The sequence below is a fragment of the Cydia fagiglandana genome, chromosome 22 (genome assembly GCF_963556715.1).
Source record: "Cydia fagiglandana chromosome 22, ilCydFagi1.1, whole genome shotgun sequence".
Lineage (NCBI taxonomy): Eukaryota > Metazoa > Arthropoda > Insecta > Lepidoptera > Tortricidae > Cydia > Cydia fagiglandana.
Genome location: NC_085953.1, coordinates 12,387,840 through 12,406,358, shown reverse-complemented (window position 1 = coordinate 12,406,358; position 18,519 = coordinate 12,387,840). Strand labels below are relative to the sequence as shown.

The 18,519-nt window shown below is 38.0% G+C and overlaps 2 protein-coding genes across 2 annotated transcripts in view; one reads left to right on the top strand and one right to left on the bottom strand.

The window, feature by feature from the left end:
• The window catches only part of LOC134675421 (sodium- and chloride-dependent GABA transporter 1), a 341,033-nt gene that overhangs the window by 201,790 nt on the left and 120,724 nt on the right, over window positions 1–18,519 (top strand). The gene's annotated exons all lie outside the window — the stretch shown is intronic.
• The window catches only part of LOC134675455 (NACHT and WD repeat domain-containing protein 2), a 111,278-nt gene that overhangs the window by 73,796 nt on the left and 18,963 nt on the right, over window positions 1–18,519 (bottom strand). The window contains exons 2-3 of the mRNA XM_063533724.1: window positions 14,403–14,517; window positions 3,490–3,578 (exon numbers count right to left, since the gene is read on the bottom strand). Coding sequence (XP_063389794.1) covers window positions 3,490–3,578; window positions 14,403–14,505 — 192 coding nt within the window. The 5' untranslated portion in view covers window positions 14,506–14,517. The remainder of the gene's footprint in view (window positions 1–3,489; window positions 3,579–14,402; window positions 14,518–18,519) is intronic.

Below are 18,519 nucleotides of genomic sequence, written 5' to 3'. Positions count from 1 at the left end.
TTCAAATAACTCGATATTGCCAGGCTGAAAAGTGGTGCAGTTACCCCCACCAGCCTCTTGAATTTCCCCCTTACAATTCTCATACATCCATCGTTGAAAATATCCGGACCGACACGAATTTTATTTAAGCTAAAGCTTCGCTTTGCTCGGTCAAAAAAAGATCCTGACGAATTGAAAACGCTTCGAAATGTTGAAATCGGTTACAAGTCGTCATACTTTCTACAATTTTTACAACCATAAAACGTATCTTTAAATAAAAACTCTAAACCATTTTGGCTCCATTTTCAACCTTATTCACTGGGGACAAGGTTTATATTAACCGAAGTAAAGAAATACCTAATCGATATCGGTTAAATTTTCTTTTAGCCACCTGCGATGGCTTATTACCAGAGGGCCTACCGCGAACCACGTTCGAAGTGTTGCCTCTCTTTCAACCTTACGGACAAATTTACAAGTGCGATAAAGAGGCAACACGTCGAACGTGGTTCGCGGTAAGCCCTCTGAGGGCCTACCGCGAACCACGTTCGAAGTGTTGCCTCCCTGTCAACCTTACGGACAAATTTACAAGTGCGATAAAGAGGCAACACGTCGAACGTGGTTCGCGGTAAGCCCTTTGAGGGCCTACCGCGAACCACGTTCGAAGTGTTGGCTCCCTGTCAAACTTACGGGCAAATTTACAAGTGCGATAAAGAGGCAACACGTCGAACGTGGTTCGCGGTAAGCCCTTTGAGGGCCTACCGCGAACCACGTTCGAAGTGTTGGCTCCCTGTCAAACTTACGGGCAAATTTACAAGTGCGATAAAGAGGCAACACGTCGAACGTGGTTCGCGGTAAGCCCTCTGAGGGCCTACCGCGAACCACGTTCGAAGTGTTGGCTCCCTGTCAAACTTACGGGCAAATTTACAAGTGCGATAAAGAGGCAACACGTCGAACGTGGTTCACGGTAAGCCCTCAGGCCGCGTAGCCAAGACGCCAATCGCTTACGCTTCGTAGCGATCGAAACGCAACTGTCACTGTCACCCTAATATGGAAGAGTGATAGAGAGGCATAATGCTTTTCGTTGTCGAAGCGATAGCGATTGTAACCTTGGCTAGGCCGGCTGATTCATTATGGATAAGAAAGATGTGGTTTAAAGTTACGTCGAACAAATAATTTAAGTTTTGGTTGAATTTTAAACAATTTTCTTTTGCTTTTGAAAATTGTTTTATCTGGAGCATTCCATGAAATTGTCTACCGTTGTCCCGTACAAACGCGAAGTTTCTGAAGATTTAAAGGTATAAGAGTTTCCTTTTCTATGACAAATGGTCAAAAATATGCACAGAAAAATAATCGTCTGGTTTAAATGCCGAAAAAAAAGTCGCAACACAGGAAATAAAATGCGTTTGTACGGGACAGCCCGTGGAATGCTCCATCTATGAAATTCGAGCACGGTTGGCAATCCGAATTTATAATATGAATTTAAAATCATCGCCATGACAGATGGACAGACGACCTTGTTAAGGTCGCCGGAGGACGCTGGATGCGGGTCGCTTCCAACCGGTACGAATGGAGGTCCAAGGGGGAGACCTATGTTCAGCAGTGGACGTCTTATGGCTGAGATGATGATGATGATGATGATCATCACCATCTTCCCAGCGTTGTCCTGGCTTTCTTGCCACGGCCCAGGGAGTCCACTGGGGTCCACTTGACAACTAATCCCAAGAGCTGGAGTAGGAACTGAACCCTGAACCTACCAACCTCCCTAAACTAGGATCAATTGGGGTTAATCCTCGCGATGTTATCCTTCAACGAAAAGCGACAAATGTAGTAACAATTTAATACTAGAGTCTGTGCGGAAAGAGAAGAGTCGTGGGATTTGAGGGCGCGCCAGTGCTATTTTATGGTTTTTGCTATGCTGACAACACTGGTCACGTGGTTATAGTACGACACTAAAGGTCATGATACTTGAATCCCTTTTGTTCCGGTTTTTTACCACGGCTTACTAAACGGAGCCTGATTGTGGTGTCGGCTCGTCAACTCAATCCTCTGATTTAGCGCAGGCACTAGTTTTCTTTTCAAACACACACTTGTTTTTATATCTCAGATACTAAAAAGTGACAGTGCAATTCACAAAACTGCTAAAACTAGTTAAGAATCTGCCCAATACAACTGTAATTTTAGTACCAAACAAGAGAGAGTCTCATTTATGTGCTGCCTAATCTGTGCAGTCCAACAATTAAAACCGGGTAGATCGGGTAGAAATTGGGCAATAGAACTGTAATTTTATCTGGGATATATTTCACCTATTGTAAACTTGTAATGTATGTGTACATTATTAATAATAAATATGAATATTGGGATATGTCCGGTTCTCTCATCTCACGATATTTTACTTCGCCGAAAAGTCACTGCTAAATATGTAATATAATTTCGTAACTAACAGAACCTACAAATAAAGAAATATTTTATTAGAAAAAGTTTTATTCTTTGTAATCGAAGTCTGTCACTTATGTTTGAGCTAGTTTCAGAACAAGCAGGGACACTCATAGAACTATCTTCATCTGAACTGGATGTGCTTGAATCCGGCACGTAGATTACGAATGCTTGCATATCACCTACTTAGCGGTCTTTTATACGAGACGCCGTAGGTAGGTACTTTTACACAATACTGAAAAAGAAATTACATATAAATATGCATAAAATGGCAAGTATCACGACTATTTGCCAGTTATTTTAAAGATCATGAATGACCTGCATATTTATGAAAATTTATATATTTTGAATGAATATACTTACCGATTATGTACCGGAGACAAGTTACTTAGGGGGCTTATTAAATAGGTAATTATTTAATATTAAATACAACATCAATACCCGCGAATAGCGGAAACACGTTCCGCGACTTTTTGTAAGTCGATAGTCAGCTTTTAGCCGTTTTCTTCCCGCTGACAAAACCGAACAATGTTAAATATAATTTTCCTTGTATTTTTATGTACGGTTTTATCGTGTTTTGAAAATATTTTATACATAAAACTTGCGGTTTTTGTTAATAAAAATATACAATGACAGAAGCTTGTTTACTTTTTACAAGACAAGTGTCAAAGGTTTGATTGCCATATAAAATTTAAAATGTTAGTTCCCGTTTCTGCCACGACTCTTCTCTTTCCGCACAGACTCTATTTCAGAATCAGAATCAAGTATTTTATTCGAGATAAACTTAAAACTTAAATTAAATACAAGAGTATAACTAAAAACTACAAAATATATTAATAAAATTGGTAAGCGTTAAAGTTTACCACGAAATGGTCTCGCCTCAGCATAATACTGACCCGAAAGTCAGCGCTGATCGTCCGGCGAGACCATTTGTGGGCCATGATCGCAGCCGTACGACACGGCCCTATCATAAGCTGAACGCAGCCTTTGCAGCAGCGACCGGCGCCATATTTAATATTTGATTGGGGTTTTATATCATTTCTGTCATGTTGACTAGTCCGCCTAAAGTCATCTTACCTGAAACTCGAGCCCGTGTTTCTCTCGACAGTAGTCCTTGATGCGAGGGTAGCATTTGGCCATAAGGGTGTTCCTTTCCATGGTTGTGTCTGAAAAGAGAACAAATATTTGGTAAGTCTAAGTAAGACTAGGTAGACTCGGAGCCCTTGATGACTCGCAGACTTTTGATTCAAACGGATTCACCGGATCAAACGTATGTGAGAAAAACAACCGGATAGAAAAACGCACGACATGTTTCACTCCGTACCGAGGAGTTTCGTCAGGAGAAGGAAGAGGAGGAAGAGGAGTGGCGGTATTTAATATATGTCTGAGTCTTAATTTTTAACAAGCAGAAACGTCTGCTAAAGATGCTACTAACATAATATGCCCGTAAAACGGTGGAAAGATTTGCTGGCTATGGATGAGGTCTTGGTGGCTCAGATGGCAGGGCGCTGGAGTATCGATCCAGAGGCCGTGAGTTCAAGTCTCACTCAAGACAGTAATTTTTCCACTTTTAAATTTATGTCTGTGTCTCACGGATGTTTTGTTATTAAAATCCTCTATCCTGTTGCATTCTTTCATTTAATCAGTACTGCAGCCGGTAAAACCCCAGCGGGTTAGAATAAAGATGAACTGCATTACTGGGTGACTGACGCAGTTGGAAATAGGTCGGTGCACGGCCCAGTAATACTGCAGTAAGCTAACAATTCAGGGCACAGAATAAATAATAGTACTAAGTACAGAAGACTCACTCTCTAACAAAACGCGTCTGTTACGATCAGCACAGATATGGCCGCTAGGTGACGACAGCGCCACGCGCGGTTTATGGCAAACCCCAAAATTGGGGCCGAACGGATGTACTTTTAGCTACCTGTAGCAAAGCGACGAAATCGCGGAGTGAAACACGCCTGTTCAGGGTAATATTTACATAAAGATTGAGATTTTACTAGTGGCTCTTTCTTTATCTTTTATATTTCTAGCGACCCGCCCCGGCTTCGCAAGGGCTACACGAACCCTTAACATTTTATACAAGGGTTTCACTCACTTTAATAAAATTCAAGTGGGTGAAACCGTTGTCGTGTAAACAATTTAAAATATGTCTCACGAAAGTTTAATATCGATTATTTTATACAAGGTTGCCTTCCTCAAGAATCACTCTACTGATAGGTGAAAACCGCATGAAAATCCGTTCTGAAGTTTTTTAATTTATCGCGAACATACATACAAACAGACCCGGCGGAGAACTTTGTTTTATAAGGTGTAGTGTTTATCGAACCTGCTAACTAAATTTCACAAGAGTCAGTTGAGGTATGCATCCTGTAGAGGAGAACTCTAGGTATAGGACTTTATCAACACTCCGCTGTATTCCCATTTCTTCCCCCCACGTGACCGCCACCGCCACCATACAAGAGGAGGGACAGAACAGATGAGAATGATTTATATGAATGCATCTTTGCCCTGCGGGGACAAATGGGCATACACCCACTCAACTCATAAACAGTGTATGAAGATGTTAGGTTTAAGATATATTATCGGGTTATGATATGTTTACGTCAGCCGGTTGCACTCGGCTACAGTGTGTCGGAATATAAGTAGATACGAGAAACGGCCGTGTCTCATATCTTGGCATCCTTTTCCCTCCAAAATAACACACACACAACACAGAAAACAGTAGGTATTACTAGACCGTGCAAGTTACATTCAGACTGTAGCCGTTACATATTTGCTGACGGTAGGACCACCCACCGACGGTGTTATACATATAACGTTTGTATGTATGTATGTATGTATGTATGTATGTATGTATGTATGTATGTATGTATGTATGTATGTATGTATGTATGTATGTAAACACTTTGGTTACATATAAAGATAACGATAACGTTTTACAAAACGCCTTCATATTTAATACAATCAATATAATTGAAACACACGAAAGTTTTGTTATCAAAATCCACTATCCTGTTGCATTCCTTCATTTAATCATTACTGCAGCCGGTAAACCCGAAAATGGCGAAAAAATCACGTTTGTTGTACGGGAGCCCCACTTAAATATTTATTTTATTATGTTTTTAGTATTTGTTCTTATAGCGGCAACAGAAATACACCGTCTGTGAAAATTTCAACATACAGCCTGGTGACAGACAGATGGACGTACAGATGAACAGACGGACAGTAGAATCTTAGTAACAGGGTCCCGTTTTTACCCTTTGGGTACGGAACCCTAAATACCACTGAAGTAATAATAAATCAGTAGCGACATTTAAAATGTTGGCCTGAAAATCACACTCATCATCCATCATTATGACGTCACAGTCATTAAAAATTTAGGTGTATTTATTCTGTTTATCTTGGCACCGAATAAAACATTCATTCATTAATTTATGAATGAATAATCATTCATAATAGGCGAGCTCGCGTCCAATACAATGTTTTGCGAACTGAATTGTAAGTGTCGATCGATCACTTTGCCTGGACGAGGTACTTTGTGTTATACGCTGCAGAGTTCTAGACTTTCATTTAGTGGAGTTGTTTATGGATATGGATTAAGATCCGTGTTAATTTTTTTTAATGGTGCGCCCGCACTGGCTGTTATATAACGTTATATACTTATATAACATTATGTGACAGAGACAACATACTATACTATATAGTAATTTATTATGTATGTATACCGGGTGTGGCCTGTAATTGAGCAAAAAATTAAACTGTAGGCTGTACTCCTCATACTGATCAACATTTGTTCGGCGACTTTTAAAAATAACTTGTGGTTTGATTTTTATTACACTTTAAAGTTTATTCTAAGACGCAATGTATTGCGAATTTTGATATGTTTAAGGCGTGACAAGCAATGTCAATCACAATGATAATGGCGTGGCGATGGCGTCCATTGAAGATAATATTTCTTTTGTATGAAAAATAGGGTGTCGTAATACTTCATAATTTTTAAAAGTTGTTGAACAAAAGTGTCACCGTTTGAGGAGTACAATCTATGTTTTAATTATTTGCTCGTGTTACAGGCGACACCCGGTATATGCAATGTAAAGTTACAGGTACTGGCTCTGTGAACTGTAGAAGTGTAGACCTCGCTAACATAACTTAAAAATTGAAAATAAATTATGATTCCGCCATTTTGAAAGATTTCCAAAAACTGAATCGACAACATTTTACGTTTTTAGGGTTCCGTAGCCAAATGGCAAAAAACGGAACCCTTATAGATTCGTCATGTCTGTCTGTTTGTCTGTCCGTCCGTATGTCACAGCCACTTTTTTCCGAAACTATAAGAACTATTCTGTTGAAACTTGGTAAATAGATGTATTCTGTGAACCGCATTAAGATTTTCACACAAAAATAGAAAAAAAAATATTTTTGGGGTCCCCCATACTTAGAACTGAAACTTAAAATTTTTTTTTTCATCAAACCCATACGTGTGGGATATCTATGGATAGGTCTTCAAAAATGATATTGAGGTTTCTAATATCATTTTTTTCTAAACGGAATAGTTTGCGCGAGAGACACTTCCAAAGTGGTAAAATGTCCACCGAAAATTGGTTTGAACGAGATCTAGTAAGTAGTTTTTTTTTAATCGTCATAAATCGTAAACCGCAATTTTATTATGATACTTGCTGCTACGGAACCTTTCATGGGCGAGTCCGACTCGCACTTGGCCGCTTTTTATTTTTTGTCTGAAATCTTTTGGAACTTTTGACCATATTGAAATATAGAAGAAAACGAAGTTTCATATGGCAGATATTTCTTTTTTAAAGTCAATAACGTTAGGATTGAGAACCACTTCAGAAGAAAAATCGATATCAATTTATTCTTCACGTTAAAATTGCCCTCGCTTCCTCTAGCCACGAACATTAAAATTCAGGGCACGCGAATTAAATCTGGCAACCCACTATCTGATAATAGCGTTAATTAAAAGTTGTCCATATTGGCCGGGCTTCCCCTAACCGCATAGAATGGCGGCCACAGACATATTTCTAACAGGGAATATTACGCAAAACCCTGTGTAGAGGGCGTCACTAGGTCAATCACATGGCCTACCGTGAAACACGACAATCGAAAGTTCGGTTTCTGCCTCCCTATAACTCTTGCCTATTCGATCGATAAAGAAATTTCGATTTTCGCGTTTCGCGGCTGGTCACCTGTAAGCAAACCGCCTTAATGCATCAATGTCATAGTGAAAACTTGTCAAAAAACTGTTTAAGGCCTAATATGTATAAGTTACTCTATGGTTTACTAAACATATTAGTACTGCACTCTGACGGCAGAACATTGCAGTAATACTCTTTAGGGGGTCAATTCGAACGACGTTATCATTGTCGTGAAAATATCACAGGAAGGTCACTCAGATATTGTTTATTGCTATTTTACATTTATGGGCCATTTTATTTAAAGTTGTCCCTTACACTTTTTTTTCAAAATTGGGATTTTTTGTTATTTCTACTCAGAATCACGAGCTCTTTCTGTTCTAATAGGAGAAAAAGAGTGTCCGAAGGTTTTTTTTCCATTCCGTTACCATTTTTTCATAGACTTTGTACGGCGGTTTCGGAATGGAAAGATCGAAAAATATATGGAAATCTTGGGACACTTTTTTTCTCCTATTAGGATCAAAAGAGCTCATGTGTCTGAGTAGAAATAACATAAAAATACCCAATTCTGAAAAAAAAGTGTAGGGGACAACTTTAAATACAATGGCCTTTATGTTTTATGTTTACGTTTATCATGCCATTTACTGGTAAAATGAGTGCTACTTATGTTTTATATGTACGAAATATGTCTCTTCTTTTTTAAGCAGAATAAATTACTTGTCAAAAAAAACTAACAATAATCAATTTTAATATGTTTATATGTATTTATTATTGTTTTTTATGTGTGTTTAGTACAACCTAACCTAACTTATGAAGAAAGATAAATAAAGAAAGTTAATTATAATAAAATCATGGCAGATATCATGTCTATATTTATATGGTGGATATATGTCTGTGATGGCAACTTCACTGAAAATGTTTGGAAAAAGTCGAAACGGAAGTAAAGTACAGTGGAACCTGGATAATTGCAATCTCAAGGGACCGGCCAGTTTTTGTCAATTAACCAGGTTTTTCATTTAAGCAGGTCGTGTCAATTAACGAGGTTCAAAAAATCGTTGTGTCAATTATAGAGGTTTTCATTAATAGAGGTTGCGTTCTGACAAATTTCTTTTATGGAGGTGCAAATAACCATTTAAAGTAGATTTACACGCTTACATTCTGGGTTTCTGGTCTATATATTGCTTCTGTCTATACTTGCACTTTTACACTACATTAATTACCACTTTATTTTCTTATCATTTGGGTTTAAAAAATTCCCTTGAATTGTAGAAGAAAGTTTTATTAGAATATAGAAAGCATACTTTGTTTTTTATTGATCAAAACTATTTCACCTACTACAGACTGTGATAGATACCCAATAACTAAATTAAATTCTGGATGGAGATATAAATCAAATGATCATTGCTATTAAAATATTGTTTCTGCTGTCTACAACTACATTATTTCAATTATAGAGGTAATAAGCAAGATTCGTTTCAATAATAGAGGTAAAAACAAGAGTAAAAATAGCGGATTTTTTTGCACAGTGTCAATTATAGAGGTCTTAAGTTGCGATGTGGTCAATTATAGAGGCAAAATTACGAAAAGCACTAAAATCTAAATTGCAATTATAGAGGTTCCAAAATTTCAATTATAGAGGCCTTTTGGTCTCAAGGGACCGGGACCGGACTTTTGGTTGCAATTATTGAGGTTTTCCATTTATGCAGGTTCCAATTAACCAGGTTTCACTGTATTATTTTGTTCTTTTTCAGTTTCATCGGAACGGGTTGCGTTCTGAAACTGAAAGAGAACAAAATTGCTCTTAACCCAATTACATTCACTTACATTGTGATATTTAACCCTTTATCGCGACTGAAAAAAAACCTCAATGTTTATTGACGACCGGTCTGGCCTAGTGGATAGTGACCCTGCCTGCGAAGCCGATGGTCCTGGGTTCGAATCCCAGTAAGGGCATTTATTTGTATGATGATACAGATGTTTGTTCAGTCAGCAGCAGATATACCTGAGCGGGCAAGGTGTCCAAGAAAACATATACACTTCAATCGTCACAAAAATAAGGACATCTAAGATGTCATTTTCACGTAGGCTTTCAGTTCGTCACAAATACCTTAACTTCTGAGTTTTTCTTTAACACATACATCCTTATTTAATCACAATGACAATAACGGTTAAAAAGTCAGTGGTAACTAAGCAATCAAATTCAAGCTGCTGTCATTAATACCTATACGCACTGCCAATCACGTACGTCAGCAGCCAGGATGCCACCAGTTGCTAAGCAGTTGTTATTTTAATGGTAACTAAGCATCAACATTTTATCTGTTTAACTTTAAAATAAATACTGTAGCACTACGAATTGACACCTCCTTTCTTAAAGAAGTATTTTATCGTTAAGTGTCAAACTTATACAATAAATAAGTAGGTTGTACTAGAATGATCGGTTTTTTTATTTTAACTGTCATATGCGGCTGTTCTTCCAAACTGTTGATCATATTATATACCTATGTTAATATATTTATTTAGCCCACTTATTGTAGTAAAATATACTATACAGGGTGACCCATTTAGATCGGCCAGTATGGGAAAATCTGATACTATAAGATATACACCGATCTCTTCTTAGGAATCATGTCATCGATTTTAGTAACACGAAAAACTGCATTCATACATAAAAAAAAATGTGTACTCAGCTCGGGAATCGAACCCCGAACGTTTTGAAAAATAAAACTAAGACTATTTCTATTTAGATATCGATTGTGTAGGTCTCAATTTAGTCAGTTTTCGAAGAGACCAGCATTTTTAGGGTTCCGTACCCAAAGGGTAAAACGGGACCCTATTACTAAGACTCTGCTGTCCGTCCGTCTGTCCATCCATCCGTCCGTCCGTTCGTCTGTCACCAGGCTGTATCTCAGGAACCGTGATAGTTAGACAGTTGAAATTTTCACAAATGATGTATTTCTGTTGCCGCTATTATAAGTAACAAGAAATACTAAAAACAGAATAAAATAAAGATTTAAGTGGGGCTCCCATACAACAAACGTGATTTTTGAGTAGTAAATATCAAATGGCATTCCGCACAGGAGTAATCTAAGTAACGCCCACTGCGGGTTCAAACCTACAACGTCCTGATAGAAAGTCGTACATACGCTACATGTGACATTATCTTCAAAAATTATATAAACTAATGCGAAATTAACATAAAACCAGAAGACACCAATTAATAATAGAAATGAAACCCAAAAAAAAACAAAAAGCTGTACTCTAGGTGCGTACGACTGAGATTTGAACCCGCAGTCTCTGCTTTGAAAAGCAAACGCCTGTTACTGAGACCACGACGTGCCTTGACAATTGGCTCTAAATTCGGTTTCAGTTAGCTTTTGCTATGTGTCATTCGTCTTGACGATTCTGTTAAAAGAAATAGTTTGCAGTAAGTTGACCGAAAGGCTCCTGTCAAATGGTTGAAGGGCAAAACGTGAGATAGATGTATGTGATGACAAGACTGTACTGCTTTCGATGATTGTCAAAACGCTTTACCTGAAATTAGCATGGCTATCTTTTATTCAATATTCGACCATACTTGTATGCTTTAAAGTCTATTTTTCCATATTGTTCAGATATATTTGACACGTTGACCGCTTAGATACCATTGGTTTTTTGACAGCTAAGGTATCAATGACTTGTTGTAAGTGTAGAAATTAATGAATAGCGACTGTTAACATATTTGTGACACGTTGAGCGCTCACAAGTAAATACTACCATGACAGTCAACAACTTTTTGACAGTTTAAACGTTTACCTCTCTTTGAGCACCTGGAGTGCATAGCGACTTCTGCTGCTGACTGTTCCTGCGTCATGGGTGTTTTCTATGTATTTAAGTATGTATTTGTATATTATATATATCGCTGTCTGAGTACCCACAACACAAGCCTTCTTGAGCTTACTGTGGGACTTATAGTCAATCTGTGTAAGAATGTCCTATAATATTTATTTATTTATTTATTATTTATTTATTTATTGGTAGACTGACTAAGAAATGATGGCATTAATTTTATTAAAAATTAGTCTAATATAAACACTACACATTTATTGCTCTAAAGGCATTCTATCGCCTATTATGGAGAGTTCAGATATTTGTGAGCACCTTGGGCGCTCCCGTATATCTGATGGCGACTGTACCTACATATTTGTTTCTGTTTATCATTAATTACTTCTTTTCTACTCATTTCGTTGAAGGTTAAATGGAAGAGATGCCATTCAGGGATAAGTCTACCTTTGTTGTGTTTAATTACTTATGTAACCGTGTTTCCCTTGTTTATTTTTCTATGTACAATAAAGCATATAAGCGCTGGTAGCCTAGCGGTAAGAGCGTGCGACTTGCAATCCGGAGGTCGCGGGTTCAAACCCCGGCTCGTACCAATGAGTTTTTTGGAACTTATGTACGAAATATCATTTGATATGTACTAGTCGCTTTTCGGTGAAGGAAAACATCGTGAGGAAACCGGACTAATCCCAATAAGGCCTAGTTTCCCCTCTGGGTTGGAAGGTCAGATGGCAGTCGCTTTCGTAAAAACTAGTGCCTACGTCAAATCATGAGGTTAGTTGTCAAGCGGACCCCAGGCTCCTATGTGAGCCGTGGCAAAATGCCGGGATAACGCGAGGAAGAAGGAAGAAGAAGAGTACAATAAAGCATATAAGTAAGTATACCTACATGCATAGATTACAATAATTCTTAGAAGAAAGTGATGGCTACGCTATAAAAGCGCGACCATGCTATTCCCGCAGACCAAACTACTCAATATTATGTATACAGTGTCAAAATAAACATTAACGAGACCATAACACATTATTGCTTTTCCAACAGGCACTAAAACTAGTAGTAAAGCGGGCCGTGAGCGGGCCGTAACTTGAAAACACCTGCAACGGCCATGTTTCTGTTAATGACCCGTACTTTGTATTGGTTTATCGATCTTTAGCTGCACATGCCCAGAATTTATTTAAGACGAAACAGGAGCTGAGCTGAGCTTAACCAATCGTAACCAAATTTGGAAATCTAATTGATTATGAAATTATCTGTGTCGGACCGTTTTGCTTTTTTGGCTAATTGATATCAGTTTTGAATACTACGCCTCCCATTGCGGCATAGTCAATGAGGCCATTTTGGCCATTATTGAAAGGCTCTAGAGCGCCTTAAAAAACAAAAATATCAAAAAAAGCAAAACGGTCCGACACAGATATTGACAATATTAATCTGCGTTGAATAAATCATTGCTCTAGCATCAAAACCCACGGTGGAAACAGTCGAGTACGTTTGTATGGAGAAATGACCACTCCTGTTGGCTCTTAAGGCGAGGTATGGCCGGGCTGATTTGAGGCATATTTAGAATCCATTTAAGCTACCCGACTTAAAAATTACTTGAATAATTTATTAATTTCTAAATGCTATTATTCGTTGCCAGTGTTTCTTGGTGGCACTTTAAATTAGCTTGTAAGTAATTGGTGAATAGAAGTATATTGTATATACAGGGTGTCCCAGAATTCGACGTCAAGCCGTAAACGAATGATAGACCAAGTCATAACAGTTATCATAAAAATACAAAAAAATATCCAACTCATGTTCTTTAAAAATTATGGTCATTTTAAAAATTCACTAAAGAATCCACAGCCTGTAATGGTTCTTTAACTCTTGTTACTACAAATTCCATAATTTACTCTAATTTTTTTATTATTGTGTAATCTTGAATAATTACAGGGTGTGGATTTTTTTGTGAATTTTTAAAGTGACCATAATTTTTAAAGAACATGAGTTTTTGTATTTTTATGATAACTGTTATGACTTGGTCTATCATTCGTTTACGGCTTGACGTCGAATTCTGGGACACCCTGTATGCATGACTTATTGACATAAAAATATGAATAGATTTTAATAAATAATTATGAATTTGTAATAATACCCGCAATTATTATTAAGTTATTGTATAATTAATTTATTTCTTTAGTTAAGTATATTTGCTTGTAATAATGTAATGTAATAATGTAATTTAATTGGTATGTGTATACCTAATTTCAAATTTGTATGCCTGTCGGCGAAACATAGCGTTCTCAACTACTTTTTGCACCTACTTATCCAACACTGTTACATATGTTTACAAATAAATAATTTGTCTTGTCTTGTCTTGTCTTGACGTGACAAAGTGTAAAAATATTTATTTTTATTCTGTTTTTAGTATTTGTTTATTTGTTTGTTTGTATTTGTTGTTATAGCGGCAACAGAAATACATCTTCTGTGAAAATTACAACTGTCTGGCTAGCACGGTTCATGAGGTCGAGCTGGTGAAGATCCTCACGATCTTGGAGCTGACTGGAGGCAGGGACTTCAGGGAGCCGGAGATCAGGTCCACCGTGCGGTCGTCCATGGTGGCTGCACTGGGATTGGTTGAGTCCTTACCAGTGAAGGTCGAGCTGGTGAAGATCCTCACGATCTTGGAGCTGACTGGAGGCAGGGACTTCAGGGAGCCGGAGATCAGGTCCCCCGTGCGGTCGTCCATGGTGACTGCACTGGGATTGGTTGAGTCCTTACCAGTGAAGGTCGAGCTGGTGAAGATCCTCACGATCTTGGAGCTGACTGGAGGCAGGGACTTCAGGGAGCCGGAGATCAGGTCCACCGTGCGGTCGTCCATGGTGACTGCACTGGGATTGGTTGAGTCCTTACCAGTGAAGGTCGAGCTGGTGAAGATCCTCACGATCTTGGAGCTGACTGGAGGCAGGGACTTCAGGGAGCCGGAGATCAGGTCCACCGTGCGGTCGTCCATGGTGACTGCACTGGGATTGGTTGAGTCCTTACCAGTGAAGGTCGAGCTGGTGAAGATCCTCACGATCTTGGAGCTGACTGGAGGCAGGGACTTCAGGGAGCCGGAGAAGATCAGGTCCACCGTGCGGTCGTCCATGGTTGATGGTTACTGGAAGAAAGGATCAAATTAATGGATCTGATGATGGGAGTAGGAAATTGGGAGAACTTCTCAAATTAATATACACCACAGACTTGCAAAGTTTGTTTGTAATATGTTTGTTCGGGTCAAATCTTCCAATCTATAAAAAATAAGTTCAAAAACTAAAACCCGACTACTGCAAATCGCGCTCTAAAAATTATGAAACAAGATAGAATTCTTATCTGAAATTATTAAACAGGAAATATTATAAGTGTTATCATTTTTTTAATGAAAAAATACAACGTAATATAATTTACTACATTTTTTATATATTTACAGAGATATTCAAACGATCTCCGTGGTCGTATGCCACGATTATAAACTTTAAAGTAAAGTGGCATACGACCACGGCTATCCTCTGAATCTCTGTAAATATATAAAAAATGTAGTAAATTATATTACGTTGTATTTTTTCATTAAAAAAATGATAACACTTATAATATTTCCTGTTTAATAATTTCAGATAAGAATTCTATCTTGTTTCATAATTTTTAGAGCGCGATTTGCAGTAGTCGGGTTTTAGTTTTTGAACTTATTTTTTATTTAATTAATTTTGGGGTCAAGACTTCGTTACTAACTATTTAAAGTTAGGTACTTTACTTTTGCGAGGGCGTCCTCAGTTCAGAAATGCACGCAGTGCGCCGCATATATCGGGCTGCGCCATTCTTTGGCTTGGAGGCGCTTTCGGCGCCCGGCTTTAGAATGCGTACAGCGTGCCTCGTACGTCGGGCTACGCCCGACTCTTTTAGTATGATAGATAGATGGCGCTAGCTGTCACGCAAACAAGTGCTCCGCGATGTTTTATTGTTAAAAAATAGTAAATTCTAACAATATGAAATAAATATAAGTCTAACATGTAAATAACTATCCATAAAAACTGTGAAAGTGTTATCTAAGTGCAATATGACCAAGAAGTGTTGTAAATTTACAAATGACTACAGACGTATTATTGTTTGTTTTAAGACTAAATTTCAAACAAAACTGTGATTAAGTGACAACCAATCGTGTTAAATTAGTGTAATACAGTGACTTATGCAACAAAAACTGCGAAGTGATTGCAAATAAGAATATTGTAAATATAAAAGTGACCGTTTCAACATTTAAATTGTTTTGAACTTTGACCCCTACCATATCTGCATATCATCGTGTGTATTTGTAAAAGACATTCTTACAGTCCTAAAATTCGTCCAGTGCATATATGCATACATGGCGTTGCAGTAAATCCTAAAATTCGTCCAGTGCATATATGCATACATGGCGTTGCAGTAAATGTTATGGCTGTGAAACGGTGCGACCAAGTTCGATTCCTACGATCGGAATAACTTTTTGTATTTTTATTTTTACTATGTGCATGTAACAAACAGTTTGAGTTCAAGTTCGATCCTCGGGTGAAAGTTTTTTTTTTAATTCTTGTAATTTTTTTTTTTTTTTTTTTTTTTTTTTTTTTTTTTTTTTTTTTTTTTTTTTTTTTTTTTTTTTTTTAACTAAAACTTGACAATTTGTAATACAATCATGGCGCCGAATCCTGCCTGCAGAAAGTGTAAAAAAATACAAGTTAAACACTACCTGAAATGTTCATGTTGCAAACAGACGTACTGTCTCACCTGCACCAATACTGAGAAACGTTATAACTTAATGGATAGGTCTGCTAAATCTAAGTGGACTTGTATGAACTGTAAGAAAAAAGACCACGAATACAAAACTATAGCTCAACAAAAAAGGCTATCTAGTACTTCAACATCTACGCCAAATGTCAACGTAAAGAATGCAAAGGAGATGTGTAAGCTAGAGACTGTACAAATAGCTACACCGGTCGAGACAGAAGTATTAGAGCCGGTAGACAACAGCGAAGTACAAGATGCTTCACAAACGAATACTCAACCTACGTCAGAAAATATCACTACAAGGCGAAAATATAACCTACCAGTACAGAATTCTTTTGATTCTTTATCCCAAGATGAAAGTTGCTCAGATCTTTCAGTTTTGGAAAACACCCTAAACACAAGTTGTCCTGACGTGTCGTTAAGCCGAAATATACACACAGAAGCCGAAAAATGTGAGGATGAATATTCTCAGAGTGAATTGAATTTGACAGGAAACACTAATACCCACAGTTTGCCTAACATACACTCACAAGTACAAAATTTTATAGTAGAGGACTTAAAAAACAGATAGAGAATCTTAAGAAACAATTGCTGGGAGCAGATACAGAAATCCAAAAGCTGCTAGGCGAAAAATACAAACTAGAAGATGACCTAATTGAGACACGTAAGAAGTGTGATTTGTACCGGAGCCTGCTGAAGGGAACAGCACCAGTATCACCAACAGGGACACCCAAAGCACAGGCAAAATGCAGCAAACAAGTGCCTGTAGTAAATAAGCCACTCGTTTCGGGCTGCCCGGACCCAGCCTTACGTTTAAATGACCAATCGGACGAATCAAAACTCTTAGGCGAAAAGGAAAATTCTCAGGATACGAGTAAAGTAGAACATCGGTCAAGGCAAACTAGCATAGATAGAGAAGAAGAACAAGAGGATCACTTCAGCCAGACGCCGGAACAGGGACGGAAAGAGAGTCTAACGCATGCGCAGCAGGGAACCAGTAAGCCCCATCGGGTACACACCACTGCCACTCGACTAGTCGCGGCCTCCAAAAACGATAACCCTAAAAATCAATTGTGTATTGTAAGTAATCAAGCAACCGGTTGCATTTTGAATGCCATAGAATATAACTTAGATAGAGATGCCACATACTGTCACTATGCTGCGCCAAACTGTGGCATTATAGAGCTACTTACGAACTTAGAGAACAAGTTGAAGAGTTTTACCATGAATGACTTCTGTATAATCTTTATTGGTGAAAAAGACATAAATGAGTCTCAAAATAGTATTAATTTAATAAATTGTATTAGAGAGTCGCTTAGGAAAATCACACATACCAATAAAATTATCTGTCTTCCAACATATGTTTGTGGGGCACTTATTTATAACTATAAGGTAGAGATGTTTGGTAGTTTACTTGCGATGGATATGCAAACTAACAACTATGCCTTCCTGTTCGACACGAATCGGGACCTAACTTTAGATATGTTTTCGGACTATTCGGGTAGGTTAACCAAATTTGGAATGAGAGCAGTATTTTCGAGTCTTAAAATATTTATGGGACAAGCCCAGGCGTACTTGACTAATGAAGAAAATATACCTATCGAAAATCAGTTTTTTCGAGGCATCAGTAATGACTCCTTTCGTTAGAACCGAAAGCAGAACTAGCTTAACTAGTGAACACAAAGATAAAGTGTTAATTAATGTGTATTATCAGAATTTGTGTGGTATTAGCAATAAAAAACTCGACTTGGAATTATATTTGAATAGCTTACCTATAGTACAGCATTTTGTTTGTGTCAGTGAACACTTCTTAATAGTATTTTATACAATCGTGATATAATAGAGAGCTTTTCAGTCGAGTACCGTGTTTAGGCAACGAAGCTTGCTGAGTTGCCTAAGTCAGGTACGAGATTGAAAAGCTTGATTATATCACTATTGTATACAATACTTTTTCTACGAGCCAACAAAAATAATACTTTAAACTAGTAGATCATACAAACAAATCAAACCAAAAGTATACACAGCTGATACGCAAGTAGCCGCGATACCTCATACTGGTCCGCGCCCCCGCCGCCGCGCCCGGCGCGTTGGTCAACGACACCTTCTCGTAACTCATGAGACCCTGGTACTTGCTCCGCGCTAAGTAAAATTTTTAGACAGTTGATTTGTCGATTTTGGCCACCGTAGCCTATGGAGACTAACAAGCAACACTAAGTGGTTTTCGTAGTCTATGGATGTTGCTATTTTAAGGGTATCACATGCGCGTTTCAGACTTATGAACCAATTGTTTTTACCTAAAATAAATAATTAATTTGAGCTTTGGTTTTGTTTTGTCCTGTTGATCGCGGAGAGCTGTGATTGGCCAATC